This window comes from Ovis aries, chromosome 22 (genome assembly GCF_016772045.2).
Source record: "Ovis aries strain OAR_USU_Benz2616 breed Rambouillet chromosome 22, ARS-UI_Ramb_v3.0, whole genome shotgun sequence".
NCBI lineage: Eukaryota > Metazoa > Chordata > Mammalia > Artiodactyla > Bovidae > Ovis > Ovis aries.
Genome location: NC_056075.1, coordinates 4414859 through 4439270, shown reverse-complemented (window position 1 = coordinate 4439270; position 24412 = coordinate 4414859). Strand labels below are relative to the sequence as shown.

The 24412-nt window shown below is 36.5% G+C and overlaps 1 protein-coding gene across 1 annotated transcript in view; it reads right to left on the bottom strand.

The window, feature by feature from the left end:
- PCDH15 (protocadherin related 15) overlaps positions 1–24412 on the bottom strand; it is a 1094267-nt gene that overhangs the window by 921237 nt on the left and 148618 nt on the right. The window contains exon 2 of the mRNA XM_060404607.1: positions 20994–21112. Coding sequence (XP_060260590.1) covers positions 20994–21084 — 91 coding nt within the window. The 5' untranslated portion in view covers positions 21085–21112. The remainder of the gene's footprint in view (positions 1–20993; positions 21113–24412) is intronic.

The window sequence follows — 24412 nt, the reverse complement described above, 5'->3', positions numbered from 1 at the left end:
AACTTGCAGTTTACTGTGGAGGAAAAGAAGAGAAGAGAAATATGGTCAAAAGATTTAGAAAAATCATCTAGAGTTTACATGATATTTTAAAATTCAAAGTATTAAAAATATTACAAAATGTAAAACTGCTGGAAATCTTGAGTTTGTTGTTCAAAGACACCTTGCAGACATTAAGCTGTCAAAGGAAACAAAGCTGGATAGGTTAAAAAGCAACAGACAAATTTTATTCAGACTACTGCAATATAGGAGAAAGACTTCAGAAATTGGACTCAACTCTGATGAAAGAAGTACTGAATTTCAGACTCTTTTGTTGACCGTGAGGGCTACTCCATTTCTTCTATGGGATTCCTGCCCACAGTAGTAGATATAATGGTCATCTGAGTTAAATTCACCCATTCCAGTCCATCTTAGTTCGCTGATTTCTAGAATGTCGACGTTCACTCTTGCCATCTCCTGTTTGACCACTTCCAATTTGCCTTGATTCATGGACCTAACATTCCATGTTCCTATACATCATGGCTGTTTAAAGCATTGGACCTTGCTTCTATCACCAGGCACATCCACAACTGGGTATTGTTTTTGCTTTGGCTCCATCCCTTCATTATTTCTGGAGTTGTTTCTCCACTGATCTCCAGTAGCATACTGGGCACCTACTGACCTGGGGAGTTCCTCTTTCTGTATCCTATCATTTTGCCTTTTCATACTGTTAATGGGGTTCTCAAGGCAAGAATAACCGTTCTATGAAGACCTACAAGACCTTTTAGAACTAACTAACACACACCAAAAAATATCCTTTTCATTATAGGGGACTGGAATACAAAAGTAGGAAGTCAAGAAACATCTGGAGTAACAGGCAAATTTGGCCTTGGAGTATGGAAGGAAGCAGGGCAAAGGCTAACAGAGTTTTGCCAAGAGAACGCACTGGTCATAGCAAACATCTTCTACCAACAACACAAGAGAAGACTCTACACATGGACATCACCAGGTGGTCAACACTAAAATCAGATTGATTATATTCTTTTCAGCCAAAGATGGAGAAGCTCTATACAGTCAGCAAAGAAAGACCAGGTGATGACTGTGGCTCAGAACATGAACTCCTTATTGTCAAATTTAGACGTAATTTGAACGAGGTAGGGAAAACCACTAGACTATTCAGGTATAACCTAAGTCAAATCCCTTATGATTATACAGTGGAAGTGAGGAATAGATTTAAGGGACTAGATCTTATAGATAGAGTGCCTGACGAACTATGGATGGAGGTTCATGACATTGTACAGGAGACAGGGATCAAGACCCTCCCCATGGGAAAAAAAGCAAAAAAGCAAAATGGCTGTCTGAGGAGGTCTTACAAAAAGCTGTGAAAAGAAGAGAAGTGAAAAGCAGAGGAGAGAAGGAAAGATATAAGCATCTGAATGCAGAGTTCCAAAGAATAGCAAGGAGAGATAAGAAAGCCTTCCTCAGCGATCAGTGCAAAGAAATAGAAGAAAACAACAGAATGGGAAAGACTAGAGATCTCTTCAAGAAAATTAGAGATACCAAGGGAACATTTCATGCAAAGATGGGCTCAATAAAGGACAGAAATGGTATGGACCTAACCGAAGCAGAAGATATTAAGAAGAGGGGGCAAGAATACACAGAAGAACTGTACAAAAAAGATCTTCAAGACCCAGATAATCACGATGGTGTGATCACACACCTAGAGCCAGACATCATGGAACATGAAGTGAAGTGGGCCATAGAAAGCATCACTAGAAACAAAGGTAATGGAGGTGATGGAATTCTAGAGGAGTTATTTCAAATCCTGAAAGATGATGCTGTGAAAGTGCTGCACTCAATAAGCCAACAAATTTGGAAAACTCAGCAGTGACCACAGGACTGGAAAAGGTCAGTTTTCATTCCAATCCCAAGGAAAGGCAATGCCAAAGAATGCTCAAACTACAACACAAGTGCACTCATCCAACACGCTGGTAAAGTAATGCTCAAAATTCTCCAAGCCAGGCTTCAACAGTACATGAACCATGAACTTCGAGATGCTCAAGCTGGTTTTAGAAAAGGCAGAGGAACCAGAGATCAAATTGCCAACATCCACTGGTTCATTGAAAAAGCAAGAGAATTCCAGAAAAAAACATCTATTTCTGCTTTATTGACTGTGCCAAAGCCTTTGACTGTGTGGATCTCAATAAACTGTGGAAGATCCTGAAAGAAATGGGAATACCAGATCATCTGACCTCCTCTTGAGAAACCTGTATGCAGGTCAGGAAGCAACAGTTAGAATTGGACATGGAACAACAGACTGGTTCCAAATAGGAAAAGGAGTACGTCAAGGCTGTATATTGTCACCCTGCTTATTTAACTTCCATGCAGAGTACATCATGAGAAACGCTGGACTGGAAGAAGCACAAACTGAAATCAAGACTGCCAGGTGAAATCTCAATAACCTCAAATATGCAGATGACACCACCCTTTTGGCAGAAAGTGAAGAGGAATTAAAAAGCTTCTTGATGAATGTGAAAGAGGAGAGTGAAAAAGTTGGCTTAAAGCTCTGGTTCCATCACTTCATGGGAAATAGATGGAGAAACAGTGGAAACAGTGTCGGATTTTTTTTCTTTTTTGCTCCAACATCACTGTAGATGGTGACTGCAGCCATGAAATTAAAAGATGCTTACTCCTTGGAAGAAAAGTTATGACCAACCTAGATAGCATATTGAAAAGTAGAGACATTATTTTGCCAACAAAGGTCCGTCTAGTCAAGGCTATGGTTTTTCCAGTGGTCATGTATGGATGTGAGTTGGACTGTGAAGAAAGCTGAGCGCTGAAGAATTGATGCTTTTGAACTGTGGTGTTGGAGAAGACTCTTGAGAGTCCCTTGGACTACAAGGAGGTCCAACCAGTCCATCCTAAAGGAGATCAGTCTTGGGTGTTCTTTGGAAGGACTGATGTTCAAGCTGAAACTCCAGTACTTTGGCCAACTCATGCGAAGAGTTGACTCACTGGAAAAGACTCTGATGCTGGGAGAGATTGGGGGCAGGTGGAGAAGGGGACGACAGAGGTTGAGATGGCTGGATGGCATCACTGACTCAAGGAGCATGAGTTTGATGGGAGTTAGTGATGAACATGGAAGCCTGACATGCTTCAGTCCATGGGGTCGCAAAGAGTGGGACATGACTGATCGAATGAACTGAACTGACCTGAAAATGAAATGAAACTCTCTGAATTACATGCAACATGAAGTAACATATCCAGAGAATAATGATATTTTTACCTTATTACTATTATTATCAGAAAATCAGCGCAAAACATTGATTCCTTAATATCATTGTTGCAAAAATTTCACATCATTCTGAACAAACTACTTACTATTTCAAACTCAACCTGTCTACATCTAAATTCAGTTCTCCCCTAAAATTGTGCTCTTTTCTATCTCAGCTAAGCTCTAAGGTCTTACTCTATAACCATTTAGCTCCATCTTTGCCTACTTTTACTGCATTCCCTGCTGATTTCCAAATAAATCATGCATTATGCATATTGAAGGAGGAAACAGACAGAGCTGGACTCCATCTTAGGCCTGTTCATGCTGATCATGCCCAGCCACCTCTCCAGTGTACTTGAACTCTGTGCTTAGTGCCTATGAAATTACAATAGAAGGATGAGACCCTCTCTGGACAGGGGAATCTTGAAGATCACATCCAGGTTACTCATCGCCTATGAAAAAATATACTCTAATCACCCCTGCCTCGGGACAGGTCATAAATTCTTTCTGTATCTATCGGAATGTAACCACAGGCTTATTGATTATTAACTGTTTGAACACATAACACAAGAATGATGGGGTTATTGTGATTGTATTTACCCTTCCTTTGTTTTATGTAAGTCTCAAGGAAATTGGGGTGGTGGGTTTCGACACATACACATGGGGTACAAAAGATTTTCACAAAAGCTGGTTGGGGTCCTTGGCTAAGAAGAGACTCTGCCTTCAGCCCGCTGGTGTAATAAGCTGCACTCCACTATCTGCATTGTCCTTCTGAGTGAGTTTGTTTTCTGGAACGTGTGGCTATAACAATATAGGTATGTGCACATGTGGGTTACCTAGATGGCACTAGTGGCAAAAAACCCACCTGCCAATGCAAAAGAGACAAAAGACATGAGTTCAACCCCTGGGTTGGGAAGATCCCCTGGAGGAGGAAATGTGTATATGTACATAAATTTTCCTTTAAAAAAAAAATCTTTCCGCTAGTCTCTAGATCCAATTTCATTTTCTAACCACCCCTCACTTAAAGTACCATTTTACCCTGCCTCAGGTATTTATCTTGTCTATAATGTTATCTTTCTCCATCAGTCCTTACACAAATCCATTCTCCTCACTATAGCTAATATCTATTCTGGAATAAACGGGATCGTATCATCACAATTTTCTCCTTCTCTTGTGTCTACTTTTAGAACTCAATGGATTCACTTATAATTATGAGTAAAATTATTATCCATTCCAGTAAACCTTGTTCCCTACACACCTTCTCAGTTTCATTAGCATTTGATTTACACTGGCCTTCATGCAGACTCTTGGTCATGTTTGATATATACTTCTCATCATGGAGACTTCATCTGCTCCCTCCATTTGGAATAATCCCCTTGCCTCAACATCGCTCATAGTCCTTGGCTTACAGTAGAGACCCTATAAAAGTGTATTGAGTAAATAAATGGATGAATGAATAATGATTAAAGCAATTAGTACCTCAGACATTTTACATATGCATTACAGATATCCATTATAGAATTATAGAAAAATTAATTCATTAGCAGGGGTACAGTAATTTCTAGAAGAATCAGTGTCTCTGACTGATTAAAGCAATTACAATTAAATTGTAAACCAGAATAACCATAATGGGTTAGTTTAGAAGTGGCAGTTCATTTTACATTGCTCTTATTGCCTTACATTTTACAGCAAAATCCAAAGAAAATAAATGTCCCTAATGCATTTTCTATAAAAATATTAGTCTTTACTGGTGCTTCTCCCATGGCTCATCACGTAAAGAATTTGCCTGAAATACAGGAAACACAAGACACATGAGTTTGATCCCTGAGTCAGGAAGATTGCCTGGAGAAAGGAATGGCAACCCATTCTAGCATCCTTGCTTGAAAAAATCCTGTGGATAGAGGAGCCTGCTGGACTCCGGTCCAAAGGGTTACAAAAAGTTGGACAGGACTGAGAGACTGAGCACACATTAGTCCTTACTAAAGTGACTTTGACCCAAGTTTTTTTTTTTTCTTTTTAAATAAGTGTCTGTTGTAACTTTCCAATGTGGAGAATAAGAATGAGGTGATAAAATTTGATAAACCTATTCTGACATACAATTTTTCATTTATTTTAGAAGCATCTCTTCAAATAACTCTTTATATTAAACCTGTTCCAAGTGATTTTGAATCTCAAATCTGAAAGAATGTTCACAAAATACTTAAGAAATGCATTTTAGAAGTCCCAGTGAGGATATTTTATTTTTCCTAGTACAGTTTTACAATATAATTCAATGGATTAATATACTTCATATAATTAATTGATTAGTATAATATATTCAAGTACATATGCTGCCAAATTTAGCATGCATAAGTGTTATGAGAAGAGAGTCTATTCTGAGATTCTCTGAGGTCAGAATATCATTTTGCCTTTGTACATACTTTTGAAATCTACTTGCTCTTACACATCTTTAAAGAAAGTGTCACGCTTTTTAAAATACATACTTTTGTTCTTTGCTAGAGCAATATATATTTGCAATTTAGTATAGATCCAAAAAAGAAATCCCACTTGAAATATGGGTGTAATAATCGTAAAACCATATAATTCTGAATGAGATTATATTCTAAGTCATTGATTTAAAAATATCTATTATTTGTTTACTCTAGAAAGACACATCAGCAATCTTAAATTGCAGCATTTCATATCACAATGTGTTTGTTCAGGGTCAATAAGGAGTACTACTAGCTGACATATCTCTGGGGGAATTTGATTGAATCTTATCTGTTTTCAAAGGGCTTTCTCATAGGTTTCTAGTTATTCATTATTAGCAATTCCATTATTGAGTAGTTGTTACTATAATTAATCTTCTCCAGTAATGAGAAAGGGTTAGTAGAAAATCTAAAATTACAGAGTTCCTTTGTAAGGATATTGGCATAATCTAACTTTAAACTTGAGCATGGGCATTGCATTGAATTTTTTTCCCTAATAAATAGAAGCTGATTTTCTTATTGTTTTTAGAATGTATTGGGTTGCCCAAAAAGTTCATTCAGATTTCTTTAAGATGTTACAAAAAACCCAAATGTGCTTTTTAGCCAACCCAATAAATTAGCCTCTGTAATTTTGGTTCATGCTATGGAATGAAGCAGTTAGTTTTATGTATCAAACGAAGACTACTGAAAGTCCCTTGGACAGCAAGGAGATCAAACATAGCAATCTTAAAGCAAATCAATCCTGAATAGTCACTGGACAGACTGATGCTGAAACTCCAGAGTTTTGGTCATCTGATTCAAACAGATGACTTATTGGAAAAGTCCCTGCTGCTGGGAAAGATCGAGGACAGAAGGAGAAGAGGGTGTCAGAGGATGAGATGGATGGACAGTGTCACTGATGCAATGAACGTGAACTTGGGCAAACTGGGAGATGCTGAAGGACAGGGAAGCCTGACGTGCTGCAGTCCATGGGGTTGCAAAGAGCCGAACACAACTGAGTGGCTGAACAACAAAAAACTAAAACACATTACAAATGCTTTCAAATGTCACACTTTTGGGGACCTGCTTTCAAAAAACACATTTAAATGGGCTGGATAAAAGGACTGTTGGGTTTAATGGATCCAGGGAACTCTCAGTAATAAACACACATTGCTTACACTGGCTTGGGTCCAGTGTCAGTAATTCACTGGACAATATTCCTTCTAGTTTTCTTTTTCTGGGAATATATCTCACTTTGTATTATCAAATGAATGCCCATGAAATTAATATTTAATGAATTATATTTGACAAAGATCTTAGTTTGAATTTAAATCTTGGAAAGTTAGAGCATAAATTGAATTTTTTCCCAAGTTCAGTATCACTGGGAAGGAAATTGGATGGCATCTCCTTTAAAGTGTTCCTCATCTGATAATAGACAGAAGCTTTAGAGGTTTTAAAATATGTGTGTGCATTCTGGTAATTTTTATATTATGAGAATGAAAATACATGCTGGAATTTTTTTTTTCCTTTGGTCTAAAATACTATCCACCACAGGTGTACATATGATCCCAAACATGAACCCCCTTCCCACCTCCCTCCCCACTATGGGAAAAACCAATACAGTATTGTAAAGTAAAATAAAGTTAAAATAAAAATAAAATAAAATACTATCCAATTCTTTATATAACCAAAGAGGCTAAAAGTCCAGTTAAGATTATTTTCTAAAAGTAGACCTAGCAGTTAGAAATATGAAGTACCTATAGCCAAGGAAATGCTTACTGTGCTTTCTAGAACTTAAATTAGCTAAAGTGAGGCAGAAAGATAACAAAATTTGAGACAGAGAGAATACTAGACAAAGAAACAGGAGAGGTGAAATTAGAATGCAAGACAGAGTTGAGTGAAACATATTTTAAAAATGAGAAGAATAAAGTAATTGAGAAGTATTCAGATATGAGTGAAGAAAGATAAATAAGAAGGAGCTAAAGGAAGCTTCTTTTTTAAAAAAATGAAACTATTAAAAATTAAGAAAAATTTGAAGGAGGTAAATAAAAGATAGGAAAAAAAAAAAAAAGGAAAAGGTGAGGCTTCCCCGGCTGCTCAGTGGTAAAGAATCCACCTACCAATGCAGAGTCATGCATTAGGATCCCTGATCCTGAAGATTCCACATGCTGTGAAGCAACTAAGCCCATGTACTGAGGCTGTGCTCTAGATCCCAGGAGCCACAACTACTGAGCCACGAGCTGAAACCTCACCCCCCAGAGCCCTTCTCTACAACAGGAGAGGCCACATCAATGAGAATCCTGCGCACTTCAATGAAGATTAGTCCTTGCCTGCAACTAGAGAAAGCCCTTGTGCAGCAACAAAGACCCAACAAGCCAAAAATAAATGAATAAATAAATAAAATTATTAAAAAACTGAAATGGTATAAATTCTAAGCCTGACACTTTAATAAATGCAGCTGAAAAGTTCACAGGATAGATGGGCTGAAAATCATTCAAAGAATTGTAGTATGCAGAAATATGTGTGTAGAAAGCATAGTGATTGTTCTCAGAAATTGTCGATTTAATATAGTGTGTGATTATATGTGTGGCCTCTGTGTTTGCGTAAATGTTTTCAGATAAAAGAAACCAAAGGAAATATTGATTAATGACAATGTAACATTGTTTATCTTGTCTATTTAATTTGAAAATAGTAGTACTTATTATAATATACCCCAAATATATTTTAATCATTTCCTATATGCTAGAAAGCATGCTAAACAATTTATATACATGCCATCAGTTAATCCTAACAGCAGTCAAATCAGAGTTGCTGTATCCTGTTTAATAGATGGAAATCTAAGTCAGAGAGATTATATAATTTATCAAAAATCACATATTGATCTTGCCAGGATTTGCACAGTCTATTTGATTCCAAAGCTCAAGCTTTAACTACTGTGCCAGAGATGATCTTTCATATCCCACATACCAATGCTTCATCATTAATCCTCTCATGGTTCCCTTTGCTTTGACTGCACATAGGAATTTATATGCATCAGATTTAAATCTAAAGTCACTCCTTATCCTTTTTCCATGTAGCTCTAAAGTGTCTCATCCTATATCTTTCTTCCACTAACTACATCTGATACAGACTGTAGCACACCTCTAGGAAGGAAGCATAAATGTCATCTTTTTAACTTCAGCCTCTCACAATCTATATACAGTATATATGTGTAATCCCTTTTGCTGATGTTTCATATAATGTAGGCATTAACATACATGAGATCAAGAAATAGATCTCATTCATATTTCAACCCCAAATGTAGCACAGAACTGGTATATGCTAATAAATATATGTAAAATAAAAGAACATTTAGTAGAAATTGATAATAATTTCCATCATTCTCTTAAGGTTCCATAGATTTATGTTCATATTATTATACTTTCATGACTACTGTAGAACTTTATACTCAGGCTGTAAAAGCCAGGCTGCCTAAGCTAGGATTATGACTCTTAGATGTAGGAGCTGTATGACTTTAAGTGAGATAGCTTTATATCTTTAAAGCTTCAGTTTCCTCAACTGGAAAATGGGAACAACAATAGAATTTATCTTATGGTGTTTTACTGAACATGAGATAGATTAAATAATATATATTTTACTGAACATTCCTTTCTTCTTGCTCTACTAGAAATCTGGCTATTCCCAGAAGATGCTACTTTTCTGTAGCTCTCTCAGTGCCTCACCGGGATGGCAGTTGCTTTATTATATCCTTACATTACTAGGACTTAAGGTGGGGTGTGTATTCTTAAGCTTACTCTTCTTTACCTATTAGTACTGCCACCGTATTAAAAAGAAAAGAAAAAATTTAAAAAAAAACCTTTTTATATCTTCAAATACCCTGCATTTCCTCTTCCTCCACTCTCAAAACTTCTGCGAATTTTCATTCTCAACATTACCTCAAATCATCCCTATCAATGCCACAAGTGAATGCCATGTTGTTAATTCAATATTCCGTTCTCACATTTCATCTTACTTGATTAGACTTGACACAGCTGATCACTTTCTCCTTTAGATGTCTTCTTCCTATGACTTTTAGTAAACCACTCTCATCTAGTTTTCCTCTCATTAATTATCTTCACATATTAATGTTCTTTTTTATTCTTTCTTATCTTCCTAGACTATATGATCACTGTGTTTATGGTTCATTTCTAGCCACATTTGTTCCTTTGATGATCGTTGACCACGTTGATCATTCAGACTCTCCTGATGCTTAAAACAAATATACTAGTATCAAATATACTTAAATGCTATATTTTTTGTTTTCTCTTTATCCAACACACCAGCAAACTCTATTGATGTACCTCAAAAATGCATTGACAGCCAACCATATTTACCACCTCTGTCATTAAAACCTCGTCTAAGCTATCTTTATTTTCTGCCTGGAATATCGTTAATACATTTCTCACTAGTCACCTTGATCTTAACTGATGATTCTCAATACAAGTGTCAAGGCAATTTTTTTTTTAAACTTGTGTGAAATCATTTCACTCCTCTGCTTGAAACATGCCAGTAGCTTTCCGTCTCACTGAGAGAAAAAGACAATGTCCTCCACTGCCTGCAAGGCCTGGGCAATTTGCCTTCACCCACGTCAACTTTCTGATCTTATCTCTTTGCCCTTTACCTCACTCTGCCCCACATTTCACCCCACAGTTTGCTTACAATTGTGTTTTACAAACAGAATAGGCATGTCTCCATCTCAATTCCCTTTCACTTACTGTGATCACTGTCTTCAATGCTCTTCTAGGAATCTCCATAATTTTCCCATAATCTTCTCTGAAATTTACACCAAGGGTACTTCTTAGTAAGTTCTTCCCACACTTTCCTATTTAAAATTATGTTCCCCAAAATATCCCTTTCCCTGCTTATTTTTTTTTTTACATAACCTCTTTCATATACTAATATACTACATAATTTTCTTAGTGGTTGGATTATTTTCTGTATCCTTCAAATATCAAGCAAACCTCAGAAAAATAAGGATTTTTTTTTTTTTTGGTCTATTTTGCTGTTTGCTATATCGGGACTTCCTTGGGGGCTCAGTGGTAAAGAATTTCCTGCAAAGCAGGAGCCACAGGAGATGGAGGTTTGATCCTTGGGTTGGGAAGATCCCTTTGAGGAGGTCATGACAACCCACTCCAGTATTCTTGCTGGGAAAATCCCACAGGCAGAGGAGCCTGATAAGCTCCAGTTCATGGGGTCACAAAGAGTTGGACATCTAAACCACTAAGCACACACATATCTGCAGTTTGTAGAACAAGGCTTGACATCTAGTAGCCATTTAAAAGCATTTGTATAAAACTATATAAGCTTCTATAACTGGAATGTAATGATATAGTATGTACATTACTCATGAACATACATCATATGTATCAAATATATCAATACAGCGTGAGTAGAGTGTGTATTATGTGTAAGCTGTCACATAGAAATCATCCAATAAATATTAGCTATAATTGTTAGAAAGTTTATATGTGTACAGTAGACATTACATATGCTTGCTATACCTGAAGAATGAATTAAAATTAGCATAATGTATTATTCATGTTGCATTAAAATGCTGTAGCTTTTCCTCTATGAGGATACCAGCAGAATTGCATTATATGCATTCAATGGACCAACTGTGGCCAAATTCTAGATATAACAATACAAAATCTTGATGATTGAGTTAGTATTGTCCTTTTCATACATGATTTAAGAAGCCTGAACAACTGTCATCAGTATTCCAACTATTCAATAAAGCCACTTAATAAACTCAGAGTGGCTGAACAGTCACCACTGAGCAGGCTGATTGAGCAGCCCTGAGGGGCAGTATAGTATCTTATAAGAGCAGGTTAAGATTGGTATTTGGAACTAAGAGGCTGATGTCAGAAACAACTGGGTGCAGTGTGATCCACCAACATTGTGAACAAAATGCCCAGAACAACTGCTAATAATCAGAAAAAGAAAACAGACTGAAGAAAGGATAGATTCACTTTGAATTTTATACAAAGACTTTTCTAAATGATGCACCCTCAAGGGATAAAAACCGAGTCTCTAAAAAAATTATATAATTTACCTAAACTCTGTTTTCCTATTGAATCCTAAAAAGGATGCTATGTGCAATATCTCCATAGCAGAGATAATTATTGACTGCTTTGGTTCCTACGTCAATATTGAGCAGTGTCATAGGAATCAACCCCTCACTAAATGTGTCTTTGAATTACTGTTTGAACTCCAAGTACTATCATAAAGGTTACCTACTTGCTCCTATATTATTAAATGACACTTCATCTCTCAGTTCTATTTTTCTTTATGGAAGGCATACTCATTTAAATAATCACTAACTGGGTCATTCTGCCAGGTACTGAGGGAAACAAAAAATAAACGATACTTTCTGTGTTCGGAAATTTATAATCTAAACATAGAAACAAACATTATTTGACTTAATATAAAGGGGAAGATAGACATTAATTATACCAGTTCTCTTGAGGTGTAATTGACAAACATAATTGCATATTTTTAAAGTGCACAATATATGACTTGGCACCGATAGACTGTAAAATGAATGATTATCAGAACCAAGTTAATTAACATAACCTAACACAACCATCACCTCAATCGTTCTCTCTTTTTTTTTTTTTTTTAGTGTGGTAAGAATACTTAAAATCTATTCTATTAGCAAGTTTCCAGCATATTTCACTACAATATTATTAACTATAGTCACCATGTTGTACATTAGATTTACCAAACTTATCCATCTTATAACTAAATGTTTGCACCCTTTAACCAACCTTTCCTCACTTAACATGATTAGTAACAACATCAAGGAGTAATGAGCAATTTGGTTTCAAGGCATAATTAGAATTGAGCAAAATCTTCTCTGAACAGGTCATAAAACAGCATATATAATCCTCAATTCTAAGATATATACATCTTAAACTAGAGCACCAGTATTCAGGATTGTTCAGGTTTTCCAAAATTTCCAGTTCTTTACCTTGAAAAATAAAAATTTATCCTGCAAACATTTTCTGACTACTTCACTCCAAAATCTTCAGCAGATTTTGCATTTGTATTCTCCCAAAACACACGCACTATATATGCACTATGATTATATAAATCATCGTATTGACTATATACCTCATTATTATACTTGAATGAAATAACTGCCTCATTTTTGTTTCCCTAGTATTTTTCATGGAGTTGATATTCACTAAAATGCAAACTAAATAAATGTTCTATAGAGAAGCAAAAATGTGGTCTAGGGAAAAAGAATATGTACAGTGGACATGTAATAATTTGAAAGTACTGGTGAAAGGGAAGCTAGAGAAAGCAGAACATGACCAAGGAGAGGACCTTTATAATTACTCAAACCGGCTCATTATAAAATATGACTCTTTATGGAAATACAAACAAAAGTGGGGCAATTTCAAAATCACGAACCAGAGAAAGGTAGAATATTCACCAGGAAGATCATGTCTGATATATAGACAATCGGGAAAGTCAGTTCTAAGAATCACTGAGGAAAAGAAAGTTGCAAGAAAAGTAGATCAATAACGTTGTTTGCTGAAATGCTACAAAATTACAGGATTTGTTCAAGAAAGTAGTAATTGGAGACTTTAGAGAGTGCACTTTCAGTAGAGATGTGAGAAAACCCAAATTGCAGAGCTTAAGGGATATGGTGCAGAAGTCACGGTAACAAGCACGGAGATTTGATGGGAAAAGACCCAACTAAGAAAAGCCACTCTATTGCGAGTTGTATCAGAGCCAAGCAAGATTATAATTACACTTTTGCTCAATTTCGATTTTTATTAAGAACAGTTAAAACGGATTCTACCTTCTCACACAATTTGGATGTGAGTATTTTATGTTTCAATGGGTTCATTTTTTTAAGGTTGTTAGAACCAAAGAGGGAACCATCTACCCTACTGGTGATTGTTAATTGTATTGTATTACTTATATAGTGAATTAGACCTACTTCTTTCCCTTTCTCAATAGGACAAATGAAAGTATCTGAAATATCAGTACTTAGCTATTCTATGGAGAAGGCAATGGCACCTCACTCCAGTCCTCTTGCCTGGAAAATCCCATGGACAGAGGAGCCTGGTAGGTTGCAGTCCATGGGGTCGCACAGATTTGGACACGACTGAAGTGACTTAGCAGCAGCCAACAGGTATTCTAAGTTACCTAGGAAATAACATTTTGGGGATGTGGGTGTGTGTATGTATTAGCACAGAGAAAAAAGTACACTAATTGTTCTTATGATTCTCAGAGTTTATTTATGTATTTACTTTTTGCACTCTTTATCTCTCTGGCTCCCAGGATGTACAGATGGCCTTTAATCATGCCTATTACTAGTGTTCGGAGAAACTACTGAAGCAATCCTTCTAGGCAAAGGATCAGAGTATAGAGAAACTGCAAAGTTAACATTTTTGAACTTGCTTACTGAGAAATCGTTGCTGAAACAAGAAAAGATATGCCTTTTCAAACCTCTGCCCTAAAACAAAATCCAATTTGGAGGTACAGGATCTACAAGATTGCTCACCTTCAAAAAAGAGGAAATAAGAGGAAATAAGTTTGTACCCAAGTGTGGGTACAAACTAAAGCAGAAGACACAGCCAAGCTTTTATCTGGAAATGAAATTTAGACATTTAGAAATGAAATTTAGAAGATTTTACTGGAGTAAGTACAGGTGTGAGAGTCGTACCATAAAGAAGGCTGAGTGTTGAAGAATTGATGCTTTTGAACTGTGGTGTTGGAGAAGACTCTTCAGAATCCTTGGACTGCAAGGAGATCCAACCAGTTTAGATCCAACTAAAGGAAATCAGTCCTGTATATTCATTGGAAAGACTGATGCTGAAGCTCCAATACTTTGGCCAACTGATGCGAAGAGGCGACTCACTGGAAAAGACCTTGATGTTGGGAAACATTGAAGGCAGGAGGAGAAGGGAACGACAGAGGATGAAATGGTTGTATGGCATCACTGACTCGATGGACATGAGTTTGAACAGGTTCCAGGAGATGGTGAAGGACAAGGAAGCCTGGTGCACTGCAGTCCATGGGGTCAAAAAGAGTAGGAGATGACTCAGTGGCTGAACAACAACAGCAAAGCACTGAAAGTGCTGTTTCTTGGCATATTAATCTAAATATCCCATAATAACATAATCCAGATGGCATATGTATATATGGCATATATATGAGTATATATATGCCATATATATATATATATATATATATATCTCCAAAAGTTTATAAAGCTTCAAGAAAAAATGACAAACAGAATTTAAAAACGCAGCCTGTAGAAAAAACAACAAAATTACTCTGAAAACTTGAATTTAACGTCTCTGAATAAAAATACACTCTGTAAGATGGAAAAAGTGAAAGGGGTAGATAAGAAAATATGCCTTTATCATATTAAGTTTAAAATTTGCATAAAATATATGCTATGTGTGGTTTCAAAATGTTATCTATTATGTATGAGTGTGTGCATATATATTGTTCAATTTCTCTTGATGTGTGTGCTGCCTTAAGAAATATTATTTAAATGAAAAATGTTTCATAGACAATCAAGTTCATTGAAAATTACTTAGATAGGGTCTCCAGTAATCATCTTTAATTATAATTGAAATAGACTCAAAAGAAACTATTGCACTGTACCATATTCAGAGAAATAAAATCAGTCCTTGGAAGCGGAAACTCAACAGTTTGGCTGCCTGATGCGAAGAGCCAACTCATTGGAAAAGACCCTGCTGCTGGGAAAGATTGAAGGTGAGAGGAGAAGAGGATGAGAGAGGATGAGATGGTTGGATGGCATCACTGATGTGAAAGACATGAGTTTGAGTAGGCTCTGGGAGTTGGTGATGGACAGGGAAGCCTGGAGTGCTGCAGCCCATGGGGTTACAGAGTCAGACATGACTGAGCGACTAACTGAACTGATGTTCAGAGAAATATAATGTTAACAAGAGGAAGATGACCTGAACTAAACTTCAAAATAGCAAACTGAAAAAAAAGAAAGTTTGCAAACATTTCCAGAATAATACTATGGGGACCATATGTATCCCACAAATAGACCAGTACAGTCCATGAGCAAGGATATTGCTTTAGCAGTGCCCTATGTGATAGTCTGTAATAATGTGGAAACATGAACAATTAAGATTTTTTAATTCTTCTTGCAGAAGAGTTAAGTTTATGTAGCCAATTCTTCTTAAGGTATCTAAAGAGGGGAAACATCATTCTAAGAAACATAAATGTTTCAGCTCTTTGGGTGTTTTTATTTTCCTTATAATGCTATTATTAGTATTGTAATTTGTATGTCATTCTCTTTTAAGTTTATTAGTATAAACCATTGTCACTCTACTTTCTGACCTCTAGACATACTTGATAAAAATGAAGTTTCCAGGCTTAAATGTCAGATCTTAGAACATTTTAGTCTCAGACATTAAAACATGGCTATACCTTTAATCAGAGAATGCAATGGCACCCCACTCCAGTGTTCTTGCCTGGAGAATCCCATGGACGGAGGAGCCTAGTGGGCTAAAGTCCATGGGGTCACTAAGAGTCGGACACAACTGAGCGACTTCACTTTCACTTTCCACTTTCATGCACTGGAGAAGGAAATGGCAATCCACTCCAGTGTTCTTGCCTGGAGAATCCCAGGGATGGGGGAGCCTGGTGGTCTGCCGTCTATGGGGTCACATAGAATAGGACACTACTGAAGCGATTTGGCGGCAGTAGCAGCAGTATACTTTTAATGATGACATATCTATCTCATCACTGACTTTCTATGGATTAATGGATTACCTAACAAGCCTAACAATACACCTGGAAATGTTCCTCAATTTTCATTTCAGGGTTCATTTGAATTAGTAAGCCCTTCAAAGAAAAAATATAGTCGTTAATACTTTGAAAAATAAAATGGGGACTTTCCAGTTGGTCCAGTGGTTAAGGATCCACCTTTCAATGCAGGTAAAGTGAGTTTTATGCCTGGTTAGAAATCTAAGATCCCACATACCATGGGGCAACTAAACCCGTGTGCTGCAGCTACTGAGCCTGCATGCTCTAGAGTCAGTGCTGTGCAACCAGAGTGAGTCCATGAGCCACAGTGAAGAGTGCTCATGCCACAGTGAAGACCCAATACAGCCAAAATAATAACAATAAAATAAAATGCAATTTAACAAAGTTAAGTCTTCAAAGAAGTGAAAGTGTTAGTTGCTCAATCATGACCAACTCTTTAAAATTCCATGGGCTATAGCCTGCCAGGCTCCTCTGTCCATGGAATTTTCCAGGCAAGAATACTGGAGTGAGTTGCCATTCCCTTTGCCAGGGGATCTTTCCAACCCAGGGATTGAACTCATGTCTCCTGCATTGCAGGCAGGTTCTTTACCATCTGAGCCACCAAGGGAGTCTTCAAGGTGTTCAGTAAATATGAGCAGATATAAGGAAAGTATACATAAATTGTGCACAGGAGCACAAAATTCTCATTTAAAAATATATACATATAAACATATAAAAAGAAACAATTATTTATACATAATTAGAAGTAAAAATAGAAATAAATGTAAAAAATATTTTAGTGAACACTGGTGATATGTCAGATAGTGTATTAAACTACATGAAAGTGAGTTTCAGAGAGTTATTCTTAATAAGGAAATAGCCTTAGGAAGTATTAATATATGACTTTTTGAGATTGTAAACAGCATCTCTTCAGACAGTTGCTCTGGTTGTGCAGTATATAAGGATTTCATTCACCTCATAGATATATGCCAAGTTACATAATAGTTCAAGGGCAGGATGAAAGATTTTTGGCTTCTAGGCTGAAAGCCTGAGCAGTCAGGGAGAACCCTTTCCTTACAAACAACAACAACAACAAAAGAAACCTTATGTTGACTTTCATGGCCTGCACACACTTAGGTAATCTCTTTCTAACTCTCTCTCTCTCACACACACACACTCACACACACACTCACACACTCATTGGCACATATATTCTTTTAAAGCTCCTCTAACACTCTCTTTGATTCAAAGTTAGTTATAATGTTATGATATATGGTTGTTTTTAAAGAAATACTTTTCCTATCTGATCACGGTAGTATTATCTAGTCAATATGGACAATCTGAAAATGCAAAGAAAGTAATAAAAGGTGAAAATAAAACTTACCCCTTATATACCATTTTCCTTCCTTCCCTTCTTTCCCTCCCTTTCATAATTCACTAATTTATTCAAAATCAAAACAAAATAAAAAACACAAACTCCATGGACAACTTGGTTTTTTAACTCACTGTGAATAATATGGTAGAATAAGGAAAATGGTCTTAATATCTTTTATCCCACATAATACATAATTTAACAGATAGCCCTGCCTCCTCTGCTTCCAATGGCATCTCCTGTGCAGGCTCCCCACATTCGATTTGGGATCACAGCACTTGTTCCCATTTCAAAAAAACTGGCAGGACTGATAATGAATTAAACTTTATGCTAAAGTAGCAATCCTAATACTTTCATATTGGGCTAGAGTGGCTACTAAAACTATAAATCAATTATGTTTTCCAATATTCTACTGGCTAGCTAAATTCTGACTTTTAAAATTTAATTTAATACTATCAATCTCAATTATATATTTATTCTTTCTTAAATCTGCAGTTATTAAACAAATCGAATCTTCATTAAAAATAGGTCATCTGCAAATTTTATTATTGAATCCAAAAACTTACCCTAACAATTTAAGAAATATTGAAAGACTCAACATTTTGCCCAATTTCTTAAGTAAAAAAATTTGAAAACAACTATTATGCGGTAAACTTTTCTTAGAAGCTGATTCACACATGTGGATAATACTAGAATATTCCATTTAATGATAAAATATTTCTTGAATAAACAGTATTGTTTTTTTATTTTTAACAGTATTTTTCCTTCCAACTTCCATATGCCTAAGTCAGGAAATACACAGAATAAACACAGGAAACCTTTCATTTGAAAGTCCAGGAGAATTCTATTCTTTAACATAAGAAAAATATAAACTGCTATACTATTATAGCCTTAGAGTATTTAAAATTCTTCCACCTTCATATTTCTCTATCTTAGATCCTAACTATGTATAGAAGTAAGGTGTCAACTATCAGACAGGCTACTCCAACCAGTAAACCTCTTAAACTTTTTTTCACACATTTCTGTCATGATTAGGATTATCACTACATTTTCCTGTAGTCTAACCCACACCTGCATTCTCAAGCATTTGGATAGGAAAAATTGGCTCAAGAAACCCACATCACATATTTCAGTTGTTATTTTGTGCGTTAGCCATGCTTTGTTTACTCTCGATTTCATTCCTGCAAAATATGATCTCAAACTTTAATGGGGATTTTAAAAAACAGTCACTGTGAAAACCATTCTCATGAACAATAAAATAAAAGTGATGTCAGAGTCCCTTACCAGAGAGAAGTAGGTGACCTACAGGAATGTTATTACTTCTAGAGGGGCATCGGAGGATGCAAGCATAGAAGGAATGCTGGAAAGCACATAAAGTTGAGAAACCTCTATAAAAACCTATACAAAATTTTTGTTTCTTTGCCACAGTTCTGATCCTTTCAGTCTTCCTAGGTGCTGAGCAACTTAGCTCCAGGAGGAAAGAACTGAAAAGGCTTTCTAACTGTGGCTGGAAGGTTTTCCATGAGTGCAGTGAGGGGGCAGCCTTACTGTGAAATCTAACTTGGCAGGTAAAGCTGTACTCTTCTTCAGAAAGTTACTTCTTGGTCAGTGGTGACCTGACGATCTTATTTTGGAGGCTATCAATACAAGCACATTTAGAGAGACCAAGAGCTGAAATGAACTTATTAAAGAAGCTAACTTATACCATTACAGGTTAAACCAGGGATGATTTCCTCCGATAACCTAAATTACATCGCTAAAAAGTACAGGGTTTCTGAGAGTCTAATATGAGCAGACAGTCCTTCCATCTCAGGGTAAACACTATGAATAAAAATAGAATGCCTTATGGCATGAAGAAATATTAACACACTGATTTGCCATCTATTCTTGAGGCATAAATTAAAATGTATTATTTTACTTTAAAGTCATGCATTTTTAAGTTCCATTGATTTTTATTTTTGCCTTAAAGTAGCAATTACTTTGTTTATTTCTTACTACACTTTTGACTTTGTTGTTAAACTGGAGACTCACAATCCTTATAAATGGCAATGACAGGGACATTAAATTCAGAGGTACTTGGAGTAAACACTGTGCTAATTAGCTGAACTTTCCAAGGGATTAGGCTGTTGACTTTATGAAAATAGTTGATACTGTGAATTATTCTGCAAATCCCTAACGAGGCATGATTTTCTAACTATGGAGGACAGAGAATGCTTTAATATGTATACAATTTGAACACTGAATGGGGGATAAAGTCATTCATCCATCATCAGATTGTTTAATTTAGCCAAGCAAAGATCACAAAAAAACATACAAAATTTACAATCTTTGATGTCTCTAGGAGCAAATAGGTAACATGACAACAACAAATGACTAGTAAAAGTAATAAGCAGAATAATAATAATAGAACAAAATAGTGTTCTTCAATAGCAAACTTCTAGGATGGGAAAATTTATCCATTTTTCTTCTGTTAGATAGAGAGATCCACATTCCCATTAAGTAGTATTCAAAGACAGATGCCGTCAATATCGAAATATCTAAGATAGGTACCTTTGGGTCATTGCAGATATTACATGTTAAATGGTTCCATAGAGCTTGATGGCTAATGTATCCTTATCAAATGACTGAGTTATTATTAAGGAATGACTCAAAGTCTAATGCCAAGTCTTTTACAGTTTTCACTCTTTCCAAATAAAATAGTGAGGGCAGTAAGCCCCCCAATTTAAGTGCAAAAATCACTTATGACATCCACCTTTGATCCCTTCCAATATCTCTTCTCATAGGGAATTTTTATATTTTTCATATTCCTAATTTTATCCAAGGCTACTGTTTGTGTTTGTCTAATGGTTAGCAAATAGAATTTCATGTTGTTTATAACAGTTAGGCATTATTTTAGTGAGAACATGTAAGTGTTCAAACAGAGGCTGAACACTGGATTTTCTACCATATTGCAATCCTTATTAAGAAACAAAGTGCATCAGATGTTACTTTTGTAAGATTTTAATTAAAGTAAATTATTGCAAGGAGTGGCCAACATTTAAAAATGAACTACAAATTAGCATCATTCATTTCTATGATGTGCTGCATTTTCCATAGAAATCCTGGCTAACACTAAAGGTCAGAGTAAAAACACACTTACCATCATCATATTGGCCCAAGCAGACTGTGAAGAGACAACCAAGGATAATCCCTGAAGCGAACCATTTCCAGAGAGAAAAATGTTGGAACATCTTCTGTCGAATTCCACTCAAGGTTGATCTGAAATAGAAAGAGGGAAAAAGAAATATTTGACAAGTTCATTAATCTGTTATAGGTAAACACACCTGTTACAGCACAGAAAAGCCTTAATGACTTCATATTTAATTACCTGTGCCACACTATCCATTATCAAAGTAGCATAATTGTTTAATGTACCATAACTCATCTACATGAGTTTGCAGATGAGCAATCTCTAAGAAAAGACATCCATTCTGTTACTTACTTTGTAAGCAAGTAAGTTGAGATGTAACGTACTGATGACATTAGAACACCTTTAAAATTGAGACCCAGTGAGTGAATCAAATGCCAATCAGTTAAAGTCACAGAATTTATCTTCGGTATCAGTTCAGTTCAGTTCAGTTCATTCGCTCAGTCGTGTCCAACTCTTTGAGACCCCATGAATCGCAGCACGCCAGGCCTCCCTGTCCATCACCAACTCCCGGAGTTCACTCAGACTCATGTCCATCGAGTCAGTGATGCCATCCAGCCATCTCATCCTCTGTCGTCCCCTTCTCCTTCTGCCCCCAATCCCTCCCAGCATCAGAGTCTTTTCCAATGAGTCAACCCTTCACATGAGGTGGCCAAAGTACTGGAGTTTCAGCTTTAGCATCATTCCTTCCAAAGAAATCCCAGGGCTGATCTCCTTCAGAATGCACTGGTTGGATCTCCTTGCAGTCTAAGGGACTCTCAGGAGTCTTCTCCAACACCACAGCTCAAAAGCATCAATTCTTTGGTGCTCAGCTTTCTTCACAGTCCAACTTTCACATCCATACATGACCACTGGAAAACCATAGCCTTGACTAGATGAAACTTTGTTGGCAAAGTAATATATCTGCTTTTCAATATGCTATCTAGGTTGGTCATAACTTTTCTTCCAAGGAGTAAGCATCTTTTAATTTCATGGCTGCAGTCACCATCTGCAGTGATTTGGGAGCCCCCAAAAATAAAGTCTGACACTGTTTCCACTGTTTCCCATCTATTTCCCATGAAGTGACGGAACCAGATGCCATGATCTTCGTTTTCTGAATGTTGAGCTTTAAGCCAACTTTTTCACTCTCCACTTTCACTTTCATCAAGAGGCTTTGTAGTTCCTCTTCACTTTCTGCCATAAGGGTGGTATCATCTGCATATCTGAGGTTATTGATATTTCTCCCAGCAATCTTGATTTCAGCTTGTGCTTCTTCCAGCCCAGCATTTCTCATGATGTACTCTGCATAGAAGTTAAATAAGCAGGATGACAATATACAGCCTTGACGTACTCCTTTTCCTATTTGGAACCAGTCTATTGTTCTGTGTCCAGTTCTAACTGTTGCTTCCTGACCTGCATATAGGTTTCTCAAGAGACAGGTCAGGTGATCTGGTATTCCCATATCCTTCAGAATTTTCCACAGTTTATTGTGACCCACACAGTCAAAAGCTTTGGCATAGTCAATAAAGCAGAAGTAGATGTTTTTCTGGAATTCTCTTGCTTTTTCGATGATCCAGCAGATGTTGGCAATTTGATCTCTGGTTCCTCTGCCTTTTCTAAAACCAGTTTGAACATCTGGAAGTTCATGGTTCACGTATTGCTGAAATCTGACTTGGAGAATTTTGAGCAATACTTTACTAGCATGTGAGATGAGTGCAGTTGTGGAGTAGTTTGAGCATTCTTTGGCATTGCCTTTCTTTGGGATTGGAATGAAAACTGACCTTTTCCAGTCCTGTGGCCACTGCTGAGATATATCTTAGGTATAGAACAGTTCAACTATTCATATAAGTTTTCGCAACTATTCAAGATGTTAAGCTGTTGGTATCCTACATAAAATTTCAATAGCCATTTGTCTTATGGAATTAAGTAGAAAAACCCAACATCAAAACAGAAATTCATTTTTAGTAGAGTGACAAGAGATTGACTTAACTATGTCATAAAGACTAAGAATAAGCCATCAGTTTTTACATTTGTCTTTGGAAGCATTTGCATTAATTTCATTTAAATTCTTTGTTTTTCTTTGCAATCTGCCAGTAAGTAAATAAACTGAATGAGGTGTTAGTGGCCTGTGAGCAGATGGGCCAGTTTTCTATCTCCATCAGGAAAGAAAAAAATGAATTAGCCTAAAGGGGCAAGAGAGGCCATGAAGGCTGTGATAAATTGAAAAGTGCAGGGTGTTTCTGGAGAAACCTGGGATTGTAAACCAGCGTCACTGAGTCTCCTGATTTTCCAGAACATGATAAATTTCTGTTTTCCATGGTAAATTTCAAATTTCCACGTGAGGCTGCTGAGTGTTTAGATGGTTGCCCAAAACTTTGTAATGACTAAAAGCATCTGGCAGGTCATACTGTCTTCTAAGCTCCTTCAGTTTACAACTCCTGACAGGGATTCTCTCTACTAAACTACTCATGGGTAAGGTCCTTCAGAATGCACAAAGGAAATAATCTGAAGTTTACTTTTGCATATATTTTGCTAAATTTGTATTTCTGGTTTACTTTTGTGCATTTTGTAAGGTTTATTGGCACAATAGCCTGCAAAATATGTAATTTATTTAAAGTTGTATTAAAATCACAAGCTCAAACAATTTTTATTCATGGAATGAAAGTGAAAGTGAAGTTACTTAGTCATGTCTGACTCTTTACAACCCCATAGACTGTAGCCTGCCAGGCTCCTGCCTCCATGGGATTCTCCAGGCAAGAGTACTAGAGTGGGTTGCAATTTCCTTCCCCAGGGGATCTTCCCAACTCAGGGACCAAACCCGGGTCTCCCACATTGTGGACAGCTGCTTTACCATCTGAGCCACCAGGGAGGCCCATAATCATGGAATCCATGGTCCATAAATTTAAAGTCACAGAACTAGACCTTCTAAAATGGAATCTATTCTTCTTGTGTTTCTTTATCTTAATAAAAAGAGTGTTCTTTTTATATAACCCTCACATATTTCCCCCCTCTAACTGGTAAAGAACTCAGCTTCTACTTTTATAACTTCTAGGCAAAGATAGAGCCCATCATTAAATATCAAGCAACTATAATGACACATGTTTATTGCAGGAAAAGAAAAAAATAAAATTGACAAATGCTAGTCATTTTAAGAGCAGTTTATTAGAGTGGGGCTTCTTTTTAAATTTAAGCTCTTTAACTTCCCAGTTATGATGGAGCAAATGAAATAGCATCTCTGTCTCACTTACCTCATTATTAACATGGAGATACAATAGTGCCTACCTCAAATTTATTTGGAGGATTAGGTAAATGGCTATAGATACATGCTTAGAATACCTCAGAGTGAGCACTCCACAAAGCTTAACATGAGTGTTTTTGATTCAGCATCTATG